At 45.1% G+C, this 21,248-nt stretch overlaps 1 protein-coding gene across 2 annotated transcripts; it reads right to left on the bottom strand.

Moving 5' to 3' along the window:
- Window positions 1-242: 242 nt before the first annotated feature.
- On the bottom strand, window positions 243-17,157 carry trim105 (tripartite motif containing 105). 2 transcript variants are annotated; one of them, XM_036969877.1, is made up of 10 exons: window positions 17,001-17,157; window positions 14,735-15,101; window positions 12,281-12,376; window positions 10,548-10,781; window positions 7,593-7,606; window positions 7,168-7,283; window positions 3,452-3,633; window positions 2,309-2,470; window positions 1,740-1,960; window positions 243-1,163 (listed from the first exon to the last, which is right to left on the bottom strand). In XM_036969877.1, the coding sequence occupies exons 2-9, from the start codon at window positions 15,017-15,019 to the stop codon at window positions 1,745-1,747; spliced, it is 1,305 nt and encodes a 434-aa protein (XP_036825772.1). In that variant the 5' UTR covers window positions 15,020-15,101; window positions 17,001-17,157; the 3' UTR covers window positions 243-1,163; window positions 1,740-1,744. The 2 variants fall into 2 exon arrangements, with proteins under 2 accessions (XP_036825772.1, XP_036825770.1); XM_036969875.1 differs by lacking the exon at window positions 243-1,163 and having other exon boundaries at window positions 1,310-1,960; window positions 17,001-17,156.
- Between the last annotated feature and the right edge of the window lie 4,091 nt (window positions 17,158-21,248).

Genomic DNA, 21,248 nt, shown 5'->3' with positions numbered 1-21,248 from the left:
GTTGCAGTACTCAGAGGTCATCTGAAAAACCATAGACACAGTGTTTGATTTGGTTCATTGTTTATTGTCAATGACACCCCCCCCCAAAAAAAGTCCTTTCTCTGATTACAATAAAATCAGTCCTTCATTTAATCTGATGAGCAGAGATTGATTGAGATACGTAAATGTGTAGTATTCAGATTAGGGGGGTGGGGGGGGGGGGGGGGAAATAGAATGAGCGCAAAGAACTCAAAATTAAAAAGTACTGTGATGAAATAAAACACTTTTAAAGCTATATTGAACCGATTAAAAATAGAGATCACAAAAATAAAAAAAAAGGTGAGAAGGTATAACATAAGCCCCGATGAGAAAGCAGGGGGATTTAAAGGTGCAGTGTAATTATAGCATACATCTACAGTGACTCTTAAACACAGGAGGAAACATCCACTAAATGGACAACGGGCCCCATTTTGTCAAAAGAGCAACAGGCTGATACTTAAAAGATGCACTATGCAGGAAGTCGCTCTGCCATTTCCTGGTTTCTAAAACTCTAGTAGTTTGCCTAATTTCAGTTTATGTGACAAAACAAGGTAGTATAGTGTAGAGAATCGCTGTTCCGTCTAAACCGCTGTGAAATAGACCTTCCATAACCAAACATATTGTTGTTTCAGCTTTTTGAAGCTGGTGTACAGAACCGAAAGAAAAAAGTCACAAGAAAGAAAAATCAACTTTAGCATAGAAATATCACACATCTTCCACTTTTTAGACTTGTTTAAGTAGAATGAAATATCTTATAACTCACATTTCTGTGAGAATTTGGTCACCCAAAAAGTACACATAGCCACTAAAGTAGAATTTATTACAATATTTCTACTACTGCTGCTTCATAATGAGACCACGTTATGATTCCCATGATACATCACGCTGATAAGTCCTGGTGATGAGACATTTACTATAGCAACTGTTCCATTGCAAAACCTTTTGGAAGTAAATGCCTCAGAGGAATGAAGTGATACGGAGTGATTTAGACTTGGGAAGCTCAAACAGTAGACACTTTGGGCAAACTATTACTGCAACTGGCAAATCAAGAGCCAAGGATCAGAGAAACCCCATCTCAAAAGACACCAGTCAGGGTCAAGAGGAGCATTATGGGATAGGGTTTCTGACTCTAGTCATTGATACACCAGTCTTCTACACACGTGTCCTAACAGGAGGATAGTGCAGCAGCTGTATGGGCTGTGGTTTCTGGTTAGTAATCATTGAAACACCTGTCCTAACAGGTCAGGTCAACAGGAGGATAGTGCAGCAGCTGTATGGGCTGTGGTTTCTGGTTAGTAATCATTGAAACACCTGTCCTAACAGGTCAGGTCAACAGGAGGATAGTGCAGCAGCTGTATGGGCTGTGGTTTCTGGTTAGTAATCATTGAAACACCTGTCCTAACAGGTCAGGTCAACAGGAGGATAGTGCAGCAGCTGTATGGGCTGTGGTTTCTGGTTAGTAATCATTGAAACACCTGTCCTAACAGGTCAGGTCAACAGGAGGATAGTGCAGCAGCTGTATGGGCTGTGGTTTCTGGTTAGTAATCATTGAAACACCTGTCCTAACAGGTCAGGTCAACAGGAGGATAGTGCAGCAGCTGTATGGGCTGTGGTTTCTGGTTAGTAATCATTGAAACACCTGTCCTAACAGGTCAGGTCAACAGGAGGATAGTGCAGCAGCTGTATGGGCTGTGGTTTCTGGTTAGTAATCATTGAAACACCTGTCCTAACAGGTCAGGTCAACAGGAGGATAGTGCAGCAGCTGTATGGGCTGTGGTTTCTGGTTAGTGTCATTGACACAGGGACTAAAGAAGGGCAGCACTCTGCCCCTGGGGCCGTTACTAAAGGAGTACAGGAGACTCATGTCATCAGCGTTATAGAAGGACACCTTCCTCTCATCACAGTCCAGGAACACCCCTATCCTCTGGGGAGACCACCCAACCTGCAGGACACAACATGGAGAGAGAGAAACAACCAGATGTTATCAGGTGAAGCTGGATCAATGTTAAATTAAAAAGAGCCACTTCAGCTCCAATAATCCATGGGTCGCACATACACTCTTAGGAAGAAAAAAAAAGTTCCAACACAGTTCTTGGCTGTCCCCACGGGAGAACCCTTTGAAGAACCCCTTTGGATTCCATGTAGAACTTCTGAAGGGGTTCTAAATGGAACCCAATAGGGTTCTAGGTGGAACCCAAAACGGTTCTCCAGTGGGGACAGCCGAAGAAGAGTCAACACTTGAGTTTCACTAAACCCTGAAGTGTCACTACTGTAGCGCAGAGGATCCCACCTGGAGCCGTGTCCAGGGCTGTGTGCCTGCAGAGTACTGGTCTCCCTCCCTCAGTCGTAGGGTCCAGTAACCGCTCTCAGGACTCAGCTTGACCCTGGCCTGACGGTCAACCCTCTCCGACGCCACACCCAGGTCCCACTTGGCCTTGCTGCCCACTCCTACCTAGGAGGGATAGATATATTAGTAAATAAATACAATATCCTGTAATAGAATAAACAGAGATGAGTGTTCTGTCCCCACTACAGAAACAGGAGATAATCTGTCTCAGACAAGGCTTACTTTACAATACAATAACAAGCCACTTTAAAATGTGCAGTTGTGTCACAGACGTCCACCAAAGCTGTTGGCAGAGAATTTGATGTTCATCTCGAGGAGGATCTCTGTCTGTAATAAAGCCCTTTTGTTGGGAAAAAAAAAAAAAACTCATTCTGATTTGTATTTATAATGGATCCTATTAGTTCCTGCCAAGGCAGCAGATTTTTTTCCAGTGACCTGGCTCCCCAGTGGCTGGCCGGGCCTATGCCCTTCCAGGCCCAGCCATAGCTATAACCCTGACCAGTTGTGAAATCCATAGATTAGGTCCTAATGAATTTATTTTAAAATGCAATTCTATTATGAACTAAAAATCAGTAAAATTGCTGCATTTCTATTAAAAAAAAAATTAAAAGTAGAGTATTATACACATATTTAACAAAAATAGAATGCAGTGTGTGTGTGTGTGTGTGTGTGTGTGTGTGTGTGTGTGTGTGTGTGTGTGTGTGTGTCGCCGCAGAAACGCCCCAAATTCAGGTGTGCCAAGCTTATAGCATCATACCCAAGAAGACTCAAGGCTGTAATCGCTGCCAAAGGTGCTTCAACAAAGTACTGAGTAAAGGGTCTGAATACTTATGGAAATGTGATATGCATTTCTTTTTTATACATTTGCATACATTTCTAGCCTGTTTTTGCTTCGTCATTACGGGGTATTGTGACGTCATTACGGGGTATTGTGATGTCATTATGGGGTATTGTGACGTCATTACGGGGTATTGTGATGTCATTGTGGGTTTGGTGTGTAGATTGAGGGGGGAAAACAATTGAATCCATTCTAGAATACAGCTGTAACGTAACAAAATGTGGAAAAAGTCAAGGGATCCACCCTACCTCCCAGTAGTGGCGTCCATCTTGGAAGCCCTGAGCCCCCAGCACGTTGACAGACTGCAGGAACCTCTTAGGGTTGGGCTGGTAGGGGGTCATGCTATCACAGTCTACTGCGATGGTTCTGTCTCTGGATACGTAGACACTGGGGTGGGCCGTGTCCACGTCGAACGTTACCGGGGCCGGACCTGAGGGGGAAATGGTTACATTAAGGTTCAATGATTTTCAATTTTAGATCACCTTTATGTTTACAGGGACATCAACCATGAGGCCCAGGTCTCTTTTCTCCAGTGAGCCCTGAAGAGAACTACACAGAAAAAGAAAGCCTTAATGCTTTAAAACAACCCTAGGACAGAGCACATTTAATAACCTCTTTGGGATAGGGGGCAGTATTTGACGTTCGGATGAAAAGCGCGCCCAAAGTAAACTGCCTGTTACTCAGGCCCAGAAGCTAGGATATGCACATTATGGTAGATTTGGAAGAAAAAAAAAACTAAAGTTAACAAAAAAATAAAAAATAATAATGTCTGTGAGTATAACAGAACTGATATGGCAGGCAAAACCCTGAGGACAAACCATCCAAAAACATATATTTCAGCCTACCACTGTTTCCAATGGCTGTCATTTTCACTATGAGGCGAAATCCTCCCATATTGCAGTTCCTAGGGCTTCCACTAGATGTCAGTCTTTAGAAAGTGTTTCAGGCTGGTTTTTGGAAAACATTTGCTAGAATTAGTAGTTTTTCTAAGTGGCTCCCATTTTGGCTGTAGTGTTTTCATGCACGTGGATAAGAGCGCGTTGTTAATCTCCGGTAAAGACAATAACAATTCGGCATCTTAAATTGTATCGTTTAGTTACGTATTAGGGTACCTGAGGTTTGATTATAAACGTTGTTTGACTTGTTTGGATAAGTTTATTGGTGACGTTTGGGATTCATTTTGAAGGAGGGAAACCGGTGGATTATTGAATGAAGTGTGCCAGCTAAACTGAGTTATGGATATAAAGAACTTTATCGAACAAAAAGGACCCTTTGAAGATCTTCTGTTGTCACTCAAAGGGTAAGGCATTTATTATATCGCCATTTCTGACTTGTGGCGCACCTGCCTGGTTGAAATATGTTTCATGGTTGTGTGTGCGGGGCGCCGTCCTTAGATAGTCGCAAGGTAAAGCCTTTTTGAAATCTGACACAGCGGCTGGATTAACAAGAAGTTACGCTTTATTTTGATGTAGAACATTTGTATTTTCATGAACGTTAAATACTTCTGTAATTTGAACTTCACGCTCTGCAATTTCCCAGGATGGTTGTCGAGGTGTGCCACTAGCGGGACGTCTAGCCATAACAGGTTTAAAACAACCGTAGGATCAAGAGGGCGCAGACGAAGATGGTAGCATCACGACTAGCTCTTAAACGTTGTAGTATTTTGATTTATGCACCATTTTTCATCTATATGTATATAGTCTTAATTAATGCCTTCTTAGATGTGTGTATTGCGTATATGTTGTGTAATTTGTTAGATATTACTGCACTGTCAGAGCTGGAAGCAGAAGCATTTCGCTACGCTCGCAATAACATCTGCTAATCATTTGGACATGTGACCATGAACACTTGATTTGTATACAGCAATTTCCTGCTGTAAGTGATACTGGAGTTGGTTCCATGTCCGGGGGGGGGGGGGGGGGCGAGGGGGACAGACAGAAACTAAAAAACAGGAACATGAAGGACAAGCCAGTCACGAGATCGTGTCGGATATATGGTATGACTTATATGCTGACTACACAGGCCATGCGTATGTTGATTTTGTCCATCCACACCAGACACGATCAAAACTGTGAAGCTATATTAATTTATCACACACATAAAACATTAAATTGACATTTAGCCAACTTGCTAATGTGTTCTGGGAGATGAACATTTGTGTTGTTATTTTACTGAAATGAATATAGTCCTTTATACAGCTGGATCTTTGTAGAACTTTGACCCAGAGTCAAAACTGTGTGTTACACAGGCCTTTCCAAATCATCTCCAATACATTTTAATTTACCACAGCTGGACTCCAACCAATACCACAGCTCCCAGTCCTACAGTACTAACATACCACAGCTCCCAGTCCTACAGTACTAACATACCACAGCTCCCAGTCCTACAGTACTAACATACCACAGCTCCCAGTCCTACAGTACTAACATACCACAGCTCCCAGTCCTAACATACCACAGCTCCCAGTCCTAACATACCACAGCTCCCAGTCCTACAGTACTAACATACCACAGCTGGACTCCAATCAAGTTGTAGAAACACCTCAAGGATGATCAATGGAAACAGGATGCACCGGAGATCAATTATCGAGTCTCATAGCAAAGGGTCTGAATACTTATGTAAATAAGGTGTTTGATAAGTTTGCAAAAACAAATTCTCACTGTCATTATGGGGTAGTGTGTCTATACTACATCTAGTAGGCCTGGGGGGGGAAGAGGTTAAATGTTGTCTATACTACGTCTAGTAGGCCTGGGGGGGAAGAGGTTAAATGTTCTTAGGTTGAGGTAGAGGGCAGCTACGCCCCAGTTACTACTTTATTAACACATCCAGATATATTGGTAGGGCTTAACTTCGATGCGTGTTGTCTGTAACTCTGCGGCCAACAGCCGAATCAGTGCCAGGAAGAGGAGAGGAGCGGAGAGAAATCAGTGCCAGGAAGAGGAGAGGAGCGGAGAGAAATCAGTGCCAGGAAGAGGAGAGGAGCGGAGAGAAATCAGTGCCAGGAAGAGGAGAGGAGCGGAGAGAAATCAGTGCCAGGAAGAGGAGAGGAGCGGAGAGAAATCAGTGCCAGGAAGAGGAGAGGAGCGGAGAGAAATCAGTGCCAGGAAGAGGAGAGGAGCGGAGAGAAATCAGTGCCAGGAAGAGGAGAGGAGCGGAGAGAAATCAGTGCCAGGAAGAGGAGAGGAGAGGAGAGAAATCAGTGCCAGGAAGAGGAGAGGAATCAGTGCCAGGAAGAGGAGAGGAATCAGTGCCAGGAAGAGGAGAGGAATCAGTGCCAGGAAGAGGAGAGGAATCAGTGCCAGGAAGAGGAGAGGAATCAGTGCCAGGAAGAGGAGAGGAATCAGTGCCAGGAAGAGGAGAGGAATCAGTGCCAGGAAGAGGAGAGGAATCAGTGCCAGGAAGAGGAGAGGAATCAGTGCCAGGAAGAGGAGAGGAGAGGAGAGGAATCAGTGCCAGGAAGAGGAGAGGAGAGGAGAGGAATCAGTGCCAGGAAGAGGAGAGGAGAGGAGAGGAATCAGTGCCAGGAAGAGGAGAGGAGAGGAGAGGAATCAGTGCCAGGAAGAGGAGAGGAGAGGAATCAGTGCCAGGAAGAGGAGAGGAGAGGAGAGGAATCAGTGCCAGGAAGAGGAGAGGAGAGGAGAGGAATCAGTGCCAGGAAGAGGAGATCTAATGCGGGTGACTGCAATAAAGACAAGCAGACATTTTGTTTTGTGGAGGTAAGTAGTGCACCATACAGGGAACAGGGGGCTATTTGGCACGCATCCTGTACCTAGGCCAGTCGTAGGGGGCCAGTTGGCACGCATCCTGTACCTAGGCCAGCCGTAGGGGGCCAGTTGGCACGCATCCTGTACCTAGGCCAGCCGTAGGGGGCTATTTGGCACGCATCCTGTACCTAGGCCAGCCATAGGGGGCTATTTGGCACGCATCCTGTACCTAGGCCAGCCGCGGAGGGGTGGGATCTTACCGGGTTTGAGAGACTTGAACATCTTCCTCCACGTGATGTACTGCAGCGGGGCCATGTACCTACTGCTGAAGGCATTCAAGTCTAGCTCTGGTCCTGGGCCCACGTCTAATGGAGGCCTGGTGAAGAAAGAAACCATGTAAATTACTTGGTGAAAACTGATGATTTAAAAAAGGGACATTTCTATTAAATACCTCCCAAATTGCACCTTAGTCCCTATGTAGTGCACTAGTTTTGACCAGAGCCTATTCTCTTAATTAGTGCACTACTTTTGTATGAGCACCAGGCAAACGGAGGGCACTATAAAGCCTTCGTGCTCCTTTAGTCCAATTATTATTATTTTTTTACATTGTTTGAAAACAAACACAGATCATGAAGAGGGTCAACGCTGTTGGCCATGACAGAGGGGGAGTCAAAGAATCACTCACCGTATCTGTGGAAGCTGCAGAGAGAGAGAGAAATCAGGGTGAGATATTAGCTACGAATTCAAGATGTTAAAAGATAAATTCAGATCCAATACTCTACTGCAGGGAACACTGCTCTACCATCTCATAGGAATACTTTAAATACCACAGAAATGCATTTTTAAAAAATGTAAAAAAAAAAAGCAAACATTTCCTTAAAATCTGTGTTAGAATATGTAGCATAGCAGGACATTTGATATAAAACTGCAAGAAGTCTCAGCTGCATGGCAAAATGTGTAGAATTGTAGAAAATGGCCTTAAAAAGCACAAACCTCTAAACCACCAAGGGGCCTCTAAAATGTTCCCTAAAATCTGGCTGCTCCCCCTGCCACACTTCCCATTTAAATAACCTTTTTGATCCAGAAAACCCTGGAATACAGTAGATAGAACTAGATCTTAACGAGCAGTTGGGGGAACATTGTTCTACTTCAACCGTGCTCTCCAATCCTGTTCCTGGAGAGAGAACCTACAGTTGGGTAGCCCTGTGAGAACAGGGTTAGAAAGCTCTGCTCGATGGTGTCAGATACACCCAAGTTAATAAACCCAGAAGGGTCAAAACAGTCCAACAGTAGTCCCCTCTATAAACCAAGAAGGGTCAAAACAGTAGTCCCCTCTATAAACCCAGAAGGGTCAAAACAGTCCAACAGTAGTCCCCTCTATAAACCCTGAAGGGTCAAAACAGTAGTCCCCTCTATAAACCCTGAAGGGTCAAAACAGTCCAACAGTAGTCCCCTCTATAAACCCTGAAGGGTCAAAACAGTAGTCCCCTCTATAAACCCTGAAGGGTCAAAACAGTCCAACAGTAGTCCCCTCTATAAACCCTGAAGGGTCAAAACAGTAGTCCCCTCTATAAACCCTGAAGGGTCAAAACAGTCCAACAGTAGTCCCCTCTATAAACCCAGAAGGGTCAAAACAGTAGTCCCCTCTATAAACCCTGAAGGGTCAAAACAGTCCAACAGTAGTCCCCTCTATAAACCCTGAAGGGTCAAAACAGTAGTCCCCTCTATAAACCCTGAAGGGTCAAAACAGTCCAACAGTAGTCCCCTCTATAAACCCTGAAGGGTCAAAACAGTAGTCCCCTCTATAAACCCTGAAGGGTCAAAACAGTCCAACAGTAGTCCCCTCTATAAACCCTGAAGGGTCAAAACAGTAGTCCCCTCTATAAACCCTGAAGGGTCAAAACAGTCCCCTCTATAAACCCTGAAGGGTCAAAACAGTAGTCCCCTCTATAAACCCTGAAGGGTCAAAACAGTCCAACAGTAGTCCCCTCTATAAACCCTGAAGGGTCAAAACAGTAGTCCCCTCTATAAACCCTGAAGGGTCAAAACAGTCCAACAGTAGTCCCCTCTATAAACCAAGAAGGGTCAAAACAGTAGTCCCCTCTATAAACCCTGAAGGGTCAAAACAGTCCAACAGTAGTCCCCTCTATAAACCCTGAAGGGTCAAAACAGTAGTCCCCTCTATAAACCCTGAAGGGTCAAAACAGTCCAACAGTAGTCCCCTCTATAAACCAAGAAGGGTCAAAACAGTAGTCCCCTCTATAAACCCTGAAGGGTCAAAACAGTCCCCTCTATAAACCCTGAAGGGTCAAAACAGTAGTCCCCTCTATAAACCCTGAAGGGTCAAAACAGTCCAACAGTAGTCCCCTCTATAAACCAAGAAGGGTCAAAACAGTCCAACAGTAGTCCCCTCTATAAACCCTGAAGGGTCAAAACAGTCCAACAGTAGTCCCCTCTATAAACCCTGAAGGGTCAAAACAGTAGTCCCCTCTATAAACCCTGAAGGGTCAAAACAGTCCAACAGTAGTCCCCTCTATAAACCCTGAAGGGTCAAAACAGTAGTCCCCTCTATAAACCCTGAAGGGTCAAAACAGTCCAACAGTAGTCCCCTCTATAAACCCTGAAGGGTCAAAACAGTAGTCCCCTCTATAAACCCTGAAGGGTCAAAACAGTCCAACAGTAGTCCCCTCTATAAACCAAGAAGGGTCAAAACAGTCCAACAGTAGTCCCCTCTATAAACCAAGAAGGGTCAAAACAGTCCAACAGTAGTCCCCTCTATAAACCAAGAAGGGTCAAAACAGTCCAACAGTAGTCCCCTCTATAAACCCAGAAGGGTCAAAACAGTCCAACAGTAGTCCCCTCTATAAACCCAGAAGGGTCAAAACAGTCCAACAGTAGACCCCTCTATAAACCCAGAAGGGTCAAAACAGTCCAACAGTAGTCCCCTCTATAAACCCTGAAGGGTCAAAACAGTAGTCCCCTCTATAAACCCTGAAGGGTCAAAACAGTCCAACAGTAGTCCCCTCTATAAACCCAGAAGGGTCAAAACAGTAGTCCCCTCTATAAACCCTGAAGGGTCAAAACAGTCCAACAGTAGTCCCCTCTATAAACCCTGAAGGGTCAAAACAGTAGTCCCCTCTATAAACCCTGAAGGGTCAAAACAGTCCAACAGTAGTCCCCTCTATAAACCCTGAAGGGTCAAAACAGTAGTCCCCTCTATAAACCCTGAAGGGTCAAAACAGTCCAACAGTAGTCCCCTCTATAAACCCAGAAGGGTCAAAACAGTAGTCCCCTCTATAAACCCTGAAGGGTCAAAACAGTCCAACAGTAGTCCCCTCTATAAACCCTGAAGGGTCAAAACAGTAGTCCCCTCTATAAACCCTGAAGGGTCAAAACAGTCCAACAGTAGTCCCCTCTATAAACCCTGAAGGGTCAAAACAGTAGTCCCCTCTATAAACCCTGAAGGGTCAAAACAGTCCAACAGTAGTCCCCTCTATAAACAGACTGGAATGTGGTCGTTGCAGCTCAAGTCAAGGAGAGTTTCAGGAAACAATCTTCTCAACATTACTTTTTTCCTTTTCTATTAGTCACACACACGCCTACTTGGGATTTCTATAAACCCTGAACAACTCTTCAATACCTCTACTAGTCCAGTCTGGTACGTGGTAGTAGCAGCCTCATGCAGGATTCTCATACTGTGATCCAGCTGACTGACAGCCTCTCTGACAGCCTCCAGGTGGCGCTGCAGCTGTTCCAGAGCCACCTCCTGCTCCCTCCGCAGCCGGTCCAACACACACGCCTCCTCCTCTGCAAGGAAGGCCTGCAACGCCTGGAAGTCCCCGTGGATCCGCACCTGCAGCTCAGAGCCAATTCTCTACAGACAGAGGGGAGAGATGGGGGGGGGGGGGGGGGGGGGGGGGGTGGATATCAACCTGGATATAAATCCAATCCTAAATTTTAAAAAAATGTTCTGAGGAAAATAAAGTTGACTGAATGAAGATGAATCCATAGTCGTGTGAGATGAGCTGACCTGAATCAGGAAACACAACAACCAAACCCCCATCTTATACACCAACAACCATCCATAACGAAGGAACATAAATAACTTCTTAACTGCAGTCCTCCCCTTCAACACACTACAGGTTTGACAGTAACTTTATATTTTTGAAACCCATCATCCCTGGGCTGATATACAAAAACATATATACACTACCATTCAAAAGTTTGGGGTCACTTAGAAATGTCCTCGTTTTTGAAAGAAAAGCACATTTTTTTTGTCCATTTAAAAAAACATCAAGTTGATCAGAAATACAGTGTAGACATTGTTAATGTTGTAAATTACTATTGTAGCTGGAAACAGCTGATTTTTAATGGAATATCTACAGGGGCCCATTATCAGCAACCATCACTCCTGTGTTCCAATGGCATGTTGTGTTAGCTAATCCAAGTTTATCATTTTAAAAAGGCTAATTGATTATTAGAAAACACTTTTGCAATTATGTTAGCACAGCTGAAAACTGTTGTCCTGATTAAAGCAGCAATTAAACGGGCCTTCTTTAGACTAGTTGAGTATCTGGAGCATCAGCATTTGTGGGTTCGATTACAGGCTCAAAATGGCCAGACACAAAGACCTTTCTTCTGAAACGCGTCAGTCTATTCTTGTTCTGAGAAATGAAGGCTATTAAATGCAAGAAATTGCCATTGATCTCGTACAGCGCTGTGTACTACTCCCGTCACAGAACAGTGCAAACTGGCTCTAACCAGAATAGAAAGAGGAGTGGGAGGCCCCGGTGCACAACTGAGCAAGACAAGTACATTAGTGTGTCTAGTTTCAGAAACAGATGCCTCACAAGTCCTCAACTGGCAGCTTCATTAAATAGTACCCGCAAAATACCCGTCTCAACATCAGTGAAGAGGCGACTCTGGGATGCTGGCCTTCTAGGCAGAGTTGCAAAGAAAAAGCCATATCTCAAACTGGCCAATAAAAATAAAAGATTAAGATGGGCAAAAGAACACAGACACTGGACAGAGGAACTCTGCCTAGAAGGCCAGCATCCCGGAGTCTCCTCTTCACTGTTGACGATGAGACTGGACAGAGGAACTCTGCCTAGAAGGCCAGCATCCCGGAGTCGCCTCTTCACCATTGAGGTCGAGACTGGTGTTTTGCGGGTACTATTTAATGAAGCCGCCAGTTGAGGACTTGTTTCTCAAACTAGACACTAATGATTTTTTTAACAACTTAAATCTATAATCTTCATGTCCAACTATTTGTTTTAAATTGTGACGGACAAGAGGACAGAGATGTTGATGGATGTCCTCCTAAACCTTTAGACTCCATTGTTCCTTGTCTCTGCATCACACACAAGTCTTTACCTTGATGCTCTCCATCTTGTCCTTGTCTTCGTTTAGAACAGTGATGAAATCCTCTCGTCTCCGTCTGTGGGCCTCCAACGAATCCTTCTGTTGTTTCTGACAACAAAACATAAAAATAACGTGGTCAAAATGTTAGACTACTTCAAAAGAAACAGGTGAGGAAAGCGTTGATAGCAGGGACCCACATCCCGACCCCCATCCGTACAGTTCCAGCCAGCCCTAGCCTTTTTGGGGCCCCTCTCCTTGCGAGGAAAACATTTTAGCCAAATGTCCGTCTCATTCCTCTCCCGGAACGACTCATCTGTAGCTGCTGTATCCACACTGTTTGGCGAAGTCATTTAATGGCGAAGTCATTTAATGGCGAAGTCATTTAATGGCGAAGTCATTTAATGGCGAAGTCATTTAATGGCGAAGTCATTTAATGGCGAAGTCATTTAATGGCGAAGTCATTTAAAATGTCGAACTACAAAGTAACAAATAATCTATTTCAAAAGGTAGAAATACATATACACACACATGTACTTTGGTGGGTGGGGGGGGGGGGGGGTCAAATCGGTTAAAAAAAATAATGGTTCTGTTCCGGACATAACTATTGGAAGATAACATGGGTTGATTGAGTTACTGTGACTGACATAACAAGATAAAACCACAGGCCTGCAGGGCTACAAGTTGCCCATCCCTGGTATCAGGGAATATAAGAGACCTTTGGTTTGAGACCATGTGTTCCAAATGGTACCCTATTCCCTATATAGTCCCTACGGCCCCGGTCAAAAGAAGTGCACTATAAAGGGTATAGGGTCATTTGGGATGAACCCTAGAGTGAATTATTGTCAGTTAGATTACACTGTGCTGCTTGGCGGAACATGCCTTCACTACCTTAACAGAGAGCGAGAGCCGGGAACAGCGAGAGCGAGAGACAGGAACAGCGAGAGCGAGAGACAGGAACAGCGAGAGCGAGAGACGGGAACAGCGAGAGCGAGAGACGGGAACAGCGAGAGACGGGAACAGCGAGAGACGGGAACAGCGAGAGACGGGAACAGCGAGAGACGGGAACAGCGAGAGACGGGAACAGCGAGAGACGGGAACAGCGAGAGACGGGAACAGCGAGAGACGGGAACAGCGAGAGACGGGAACAGCGAGAGACGGGAACAGCGAGAGACGGGAACAGCGAGAGACGGGAACAGCGAGAGACGGGAACAGCGAGAGACGGGAACAGCGAGAGACGGGAACAGCGAGAGACGGGAACAGCGAGAGACGGGAACAGCGAGAGCGAGAGACAGGAACAGCGAGAGCGAGAGACAGGAACAGCGAGAGCGAGAGACAGGAACAGCGAGAGCGAGAGACAGGAACAGCGAGAGCGAGAGACAGGAACAGCGAGAGCGAGAGACAGGAACAGCGAGAGCGAGAGACAGGAACAGCGAGAGCGAGAGACAGGAACAGCGAGAGCGAGAGACAGGAACAGCGAGAGCGAGAGACAGGAACAGCGAGAGCGAGAGACAGGAACAGCGAGAGCGAGAGACAGGAACAGCGAGAGCGAGAGACAGGAACAGCGAGAGCGAGAGACAGGAACAGCGAGAGCGAGAGACAGGAACAGCGAGAGCGAGAGACAGGAACAGCGAGAGCGAGAGACAGGAACAGCGAGAGCGAGAGACAGGAACAGCGAGAGCGAGAGACAGGAACAGCGAGAGAGGAACAGCGAGAGAGGAACAGCGAGAGAGGAACAGCGAGAGCGGAACAGCGAGAGCGAGACGGTGGTCACAGATACACACACATTTGAAATGTCTTAATTATTTTGGAACTTGTGAGTAATGTTCACTTCATTTATTTTTGTCACTTTTGTTTATTATCTACTTCAATGGTTTGGCAATGTTAACATACGGGGGGGGGGGGAGCAAGATGAGGAACTAGAGGGACACATGAGAAGCCATTTTCCCCCATTTCCTTAACTCAAAGATCACTTTCCATCCATGTTCACATGACTTGAAACTTCTATTCGTTAAAGGTTTCAAACAGAATCCCTGAGTCAGCCGCAAGGCCCGCTACCGCGCAAGGCTGAACCAAAACTTCAGTGAAAGGCTTGAAGTTAGACATAAATATAAAACCAACTCCGTCATTTATTGGATAAACCAATGTTTGAGCATCACTGTGCCTTCAGGGGTCTGAAGGGGCCCCAAAACACATCACTCCATACTACAACACAACACACTCCATACTACAACACAACACACTCCATACTACAACACAACACACTCCATACTACAACACAACCCACAACAGCTGAACAAAGACAACATAACTCACTCACCTCTATATTCTCAACATAACTAACTAACTCACCTCTATATTCTCAACCCCCTCTTAAAATATCTAACTCACCTGTATATTCTCAACTCACTCTTAAAATATCTAACTCACCTGTATATTCTCAACTCACTCTTAAAATATCTAACTCACCTGTATATTCTGGACATAACAGTCCGAGGTGGAGGCCCTAACCTTCTCCACCATGGCCGTCACCAGATAGTTGGTCTGGAAGTGTTTGTTGGTGAACTCCTTCCTACACTGGGGACAGGAAACCGGTGTCTGGGTACCCCTCCAGTAGGTACTGATACAGTGCTTACAGAAGTGATGCATGCACCCCAGCATCACCGGCTCAGTAAAGAGGTCACAGCAGATGGCGCAGGTCAAGTCTTCTCTGAGACTGGACTGGCTCTTACTGTTGGGAGCAGCCGCAGACATGGGGACGGTCTGTTCTTTTAGAAATGAGGCACTTTAGTTCATAGACAGGCTAGAGGCAGACACAGGGCTGGTCGCTAAGAGACTGGAGGGTGAGAGAGAGAGACCATGTCAGATAATGCTTCTTTTGTCACACACACACACACACACACACACGTACAGTAGCTGTACACCTAGCTACACACAATCTCAATGACATCAACTGTCGGGAGGCTAATAGTTTAGCCTTCTAAACTCGTCACCATCTATTTAATGGAATTGATCAAAACACAAATTATGTTGTTTTCAGCCAGGCTAAAGTAACAGCCTTCAGGGAGAGTGCACCCACAGCAAGCAAATAACATTTGGTCTGTTACATAGCTAACCTTTAGGGTAGGGTGGGGGTGTCCGGTAAAGACAACATGCATTTACAGCTCATTAGTAGGCTGGACAATAAGGACGAATCTAAATTCACATAAGGCTGAAAAATTGGCAAAGGAACGTTGTCTGAGCCGAGCCCATAGCAGAGGAACGCCTGTTTAGACTGAAGAGACGCTTAGATACATTTCCCCTAAATGCCACCAAAAACAACATGTGTTATCCCATTATTATTTTACCACTACAAATCTGTTCTGGGGACGAAACTGGAAAAGAACTCGAGTAGAAAGTAAACCTGATGGTGCCAAGTTTGCTTATGTCTGCATAACGAGGAAGTGGGGGGGTGGGGGGGGGGGCGAAGGGGGGACTATTTCTGGTCTAAGGATTGATGACAGAGTACGCTATCCAATCTTAATTAGAAAGAGGAGAGTAACCTGACTAAAATGCTGTACGAGCTGGAATAAATACAAATCTAAATAAACACATTGCAGAATATTTAGTGAAATACAGAAGCATGCCTCTCCATAGGAAAACAATGGGGGGGGGGGGGGGGCTCAACGTTCAAAGGCCAAAAGGTATTTCGGAGCTGGCGTTTGGTGACAATGGAGTACGCTGCCCTGCCTTACATCATTAGAAAGATAAGATCATCATGTTTAAAATGGTGGCCAATTAAAACAAAAATATACATTTACACATTGAATTATTTGGCCAATTAGACAGACCTATATTTCCCCTATAGCAAAAGAACGGGACGAGCTCAGAGTAACAGGAGTCATGTTCTTCACATCTTTACCGAGCAGTAACGTGGACAGGTCTCATTGCCCACAGTAGTAAAGTACTGCGCCCTACAACACACCGGGAACAGTCGGTTCTGACGGCGAGTCGGTGCGCAACTACTAATACAGGACTTGGCAGGGTGAAAAACGGCCTTAAAATAAAGGCCTTAGGGTTGTTCTTTCCGTGTTTACTTCAAAACTACGGCAAGCAAGCTGGGACATATGGTAATATTATGAAGAGAGACGAAAATAAAATAAAAACACATGTTAAAAATGTTAATGTGTCCAGCCTGTCATTAGTTACCTAGTCACAAAATCATTTGAGTGGTTTTCGTAATAACACGTTAGCTGGTCACAGTTCTCTAAACTCGAAAGTAAGCTGGATATTGACTCAGTCAGCTGATATTAACGGGAACAGTTCAGCTGGGGGGGTAATAACTAAATACTTATCAAAGGATACAGTACTAAAGGTCGGGTTTTTTTTACACAAATTAAAACGTGTCAGTTTGTCAATGTCACGGGGTTGGTGTAATAACATGGTCAACTACTTTGTGATGCCTTTAGATTGAAAGAAAATTAACTACGAAGGGAATAATGTTGTACTTTCTAATTTAATTCTCAAACCCCGGCCTTGTTCGGTCTCTTTCGTAAGTTTCCCCCTGAGGTTTTCCTATTTGCACCTCTGGTTTTGAAACCTTGTGGTTATAGTTAGCTGGCAAGCATACTCCTAGTTAACTAATGCACGGTATCTAGCTACATGTTTAAAAAACAACACACTAGCAAGCTACTATTTGATTATTTGGTATGCAAGCTACAACTTGTGTATAAAGAGTCGAAGGAATGTGACCTACTGTCTCTGCAGCCCGAGGTGGAGAGCTTTACCACGAGCTCTTCGCCAGATGTTAGTTAGCTGCTACTGAGCCCCGCCTCGCCAGGAAGTCCAGACTCGGGGTTGCCAGGTCTATTTACATTTATAGCCCATACCTAGTCAAAAACCCGCCCACAAGGCCTGAAAACTACTTCCCTTTCAACTTATTTAATGCGCCTAAAAGTCGTTTCTGTGCTTTGTCGCCGTTATTTATTTGATGCGCGTTAATGTTTTATGGAGAAAAAAAAGGGTAGGAAGTAGATATCTCTATTATGACAATTTACACAGCCTACCTTCAACTGGTAAACAAGTTGGCAAGATGTGTGCCCATACGGCGCTGTCTCCTCTGAGTCAGGTGACCTAGCTACCTGCAGCAGTGCTGTCACAACACACACTCCTCCTGCCCTAACTTATTCACCCAGTAACAAACTGCCTGATAAGCATCAGCAGCAGGTCACAGTGAAATATATGTATATATTTTAAGAAAAATGGCGTGGCGGCCGCGGTGTAATTTAGAAGTAGGCAAAACAAAACACATTTTCACCCACAACATCGTTTTCTAAGTAGCTCAATGTAACAGAGGACATGATGTAATGTGCACGCCCCAAAAGTACAAAGGCTTCCGTGATTGTTTTTTTATTTAACTTGACTAGGCAAGTCAGTTAAGAACAAATCTTATTTACAATGACGGCCTACACCAGCCAACTGTGCACCGCCCTACGGGACTCCCAATCACAGCCGGTTGTGATACAGCCTGGATTCAAACCAGGGTGTCTGTAGTGACGCCTCTTAGACCGCTGTGCCACTCGGGAGCCCAGGTTCATCTGACGGGGTCAGTAAACAGTGGGAAGCAAATGATCCAGTTGTGTAATTTCACTTCTCATGGCTGGATTTTGTTATTCATTTGGACCTCTGCTGTGGCTAGTTTGAAAAGAGGATCCATTCGAGCAGTGTTTGTTTCAACTTCAACGTTTTTAATTTATTTAATTTTTTATTTCACCTTTATTTAACCAGGTAGACCAGATCACCTTTATTTAACCAGGTAGACCAGATCACCTTTATTTAACCAGGTAGACCAGATCACCTTTATTTAACCAGGTAGACCAGATCACCTTTATTTAACCAGGTAGACCAGATCACCTTTATTTAACCAGGTAGACCAGATCACCTTTATTTAACCAGGTAGACCAGATCACCTTTATTTAACCAGGTAGACCAGATCACCTTTATTTAACCAGGTAGACCAGATCACCTTTATTTAACCAGGTAGGCCAGTTGAGAACAAGTTCTCATTTACAACTGCAGCCTGGCCAAGATAAAGCATAGCAGTGTGACACAGACAACAGAATTACACATGGAGTAAACAAACGTACAGTCAATAACACAATAGAAAAGTCTATGTACAGTGTGTGCAAATGTAGTAAGATTAGGGAGGTAAGGCAATAAATAGGCCATGGTGGCGAAGTAATTACAATATAGTAATTAAACACTGGAGTGATAGATGTGCAGAAGATGAATGTGCAAGTAGAGATACTGGGGTGCAAAGGAGCAAAAAATGATGAGGTATTTGGGTGGCCTATTTACAGATGGGCTATGTACAGGTGCAACGATCTGTAAGCTGCTCTGACAGCAGATGCTTAAAGTTAGTGAGAAAGATATAAGTCTCCAGCTTCAGTGATTTTTGCAATTCGTTCCAGTCATGGCAGCAGAGAACTGAAAGGAAAGGCGGCTAAAGGAGGAGTTGACTCTGGGGGTGACCAGTGAAATATACCTGCTGGAGCATGTGCTACGGGTGGGTGCTGCTATGGTGACCAGTGAGCTGAGATAAGGTGGGGATTTACCTAGCAAAGACTTATAGATGACCTGGAGCCAGTGGTTTTGGCGACGGATATGAAGCGAGTGCCAACCAACGAGAGCGTACAGGTCGCAGTGGTGGGTAGTATATGGTGCTTTGGTGAAAAAAATGGATGGCACTGTGATAGACAACATCCAATTTGCTGAGTAGAGTGTTGGAGGCTATTTTGTAGATGACATCGCTGAAGTCAAGGATTGGTAGGATAGTCAGTTTTTACGAGGGTATGTTTGGCAGCATGAGTGAAGGATGCTTTGTTGCGAAATAGGAAGCTGATTCTAGATTTAATTTTGGATTGGAGATGCTTAATGTGAGTCTGGAAGGAGAGTTTACAGTCTAACCAGACACCCAGGTATTTGTAGTTGTCCACATATTCAAGTCAGAACCGTCCAGGGTAGTGATGCTAGATGGGCAGGCAGGTGCGGGCAGCGATCGGTTGAAGAGCATGCATTTAGTTTTACTTGCAATTAAGAGCAGTTTGAGGCGATGGAAGGAGAGTTGTATGGCATTGAAGCTCGTCTGGAGGTTTGTTAACACAGTATCCAAAGAAGGGCCAGAAGTATACAGAATGGTGTCGTCTGCATAGAGGTGGATCAGAGAATCACCAGCAGCAAGAGCGACATCATTGATGTATACAGACAAGAGAGTCCGCCCAAGAATTGACTGCCAGAGGTCCGGACAACAGGCCCTCCGATTTGACACACTGAACTCTGTCTGAGAAGTAGTTGGTGAACCAGGCGAGGCAATCATTTGAGAAACCAAGGCTGTCGAGTTTGCCAATAAGAATGTTGTGATTGACAGAGTCGAAAGCCCTGGCCAGGTTGATGACTACAGCTGCAAACTATTGTCTCTTATCGATGGCAGTTATGATATCATTTAGGACCTTGAGCGTGGCTGAGGTGCACCCATGACCAGCTCGGAAACCAGATTGCATAGCAGAGAGGGTATGGTGAGATTCAAAATGGTTGCTGATCTGTTTGTTAACTTGGCTTTAGAAGACTTTAGAAAGGCAGGGTAGGATAGATATAGATCTGTAGCAGTTTGGGTCTAGAGTGTCTCCCCCTTTGAAGAGGGGGATGACCGTGGCAGCTTTCTAATCTTTAGGGATCTCAGACGATACGAAAGAGAGGTTGAAAAGGCTAGTGTAGGGGTTGTAACAATTGTGGCGGATAATTTTAGAAAGAGAGGGTCCAGATTGTCTAGCCCAGCTGATTTGTGAGGGTCCTGATTTCACAGCTCTTTCAGAACATCAGCTATCTGGATTTGAGTGAACGAGAAATGGGGAGGCTTGGGCGGGTTGCTGTGGGGGGTGCAGAGCTGTTGACCGGGGTAGGGGTAGCCAGGTGGAAAATGCTTATTAAATTCCATTTATCAGTGGTGACCGTGTTTCATATCCTCAGTGCAGTGGGCAGCTGGGAGGAGGTGCTCTTATTCTCCATGGACTTTACAGTGTCCCAGAACCTTTGGGAGTTTGTGCTACAGGATGCAAATTTCTGTTTGAAAAAGCTAGCCTTTGCTTTCCTAACTGCCTGTGTATCTTGGTTCCTAACTTCCCTGAAAAGTTGCATATCGTGGGGGCTATTCGATGCTAATGCAATACGCCACAGGATGTTTTTGTGCTGGTCAAGGGCAGTCAGGTCTGGAGAGAACCACGGGCTATATCTGTTCCTGGTTCTACATTTTTTGAATGGGGCATGCCTATTTAAGATTGTGAGGAAGCACTTTTAAAGAATAGCCAGGCATCTCCTACTGACAGAATGAGGTCAATATCCTTCCAGGATACCCCGGCCAGGTCGATTAGAAAGGCCTGCTCACTAAAGTGTTAGGGAGCATTTGACAGTAATGAGGGGTGGTCGTTTGACCGCGATGAGGGATGGTCGTTTGACAGTGATGAGGGTTGGTCGTTTGACAGTAATGAGGGATGGTCGTTTGACAGTGATGAGGGGTGGTCGTTTGACAGGATGAGGGGAGGTCGTTTGACAGTGATGAGGGGTGGTCGTTTGACAGTGATGAGGGGTGGTCGTTTGACAGTGATGAGGGGAGGTCGTTTGACAGTGATGAGGGGAGGTCGTTTGACAGTGATGAGGGGAGGTCGTTTGACAGTGGTGAGGGGTGGTCGTTTGACAGTGATGAGGGGTGGTCGTTTGACATGAGGAGAATGAGATGGTAAGGAGTTTCCTGTTAGGGTTGAAGGAGAATGAGGTGGCAAGGAAGGGTAAGGAGTTTCCTGTTAGGGTTGAAGGAGAATGAGGTGGCAAGGAAGGGTAAGGAGTTTCCTGTTAGTGTTGAAGGAGAATGAGATGGTAAGGGTAAGGAGTGTCCTGTTAGGGTTGAAGGAGAATGAGATGGTAAGGAGTTTCCTGTTAGAACAGAGAAGCT

The sequence above is a fragment of the Oncorhynchus mykiss genome, chromosome 31, assembly GCF_013265735.2.
Source record: "Oncorhynchus mykiss isolate Arlee chromosome 31, USDA_OmykA_1.1, whole genome shotgun sequence".
Classification (NCBI taxonomy): Eukaryota; Metazoa; Chordata; class Actinopteri; order Salmoniformes; family Salmonidae; genus Oncorhynchus; species Oncorhynchus mykiss.
The sequence above is the reverse complement of the archived record's forward strand: the minus strand, read 5'-3'. Positions and strand labels throughout refer to the sequence as shown.

Coding starts and splice junctions, on each gene's coding strand:
- trim105 (XM_036969877.1), bottom strand. CDS start 15,019: ATGTCTGCGGCTGCTCCCAACAGTAAGAGCCAGTCCAGTCTCAGAGAA. Junction 10,782..12,280: donor ACAAGATGGAGAGCATCAAG/GTAAAGACTTGT, acceptor CTCTGTCTGTAG/AGAATTGGCTCTGAGCTGCA. Junction 1,961..2,308: donor AGCCCTGGACACGGCTCCAG/GTGGGATCCTCT, acceptor TGTGTCCTGCAG/GTTGGGTGGTCTCCCCAGAG.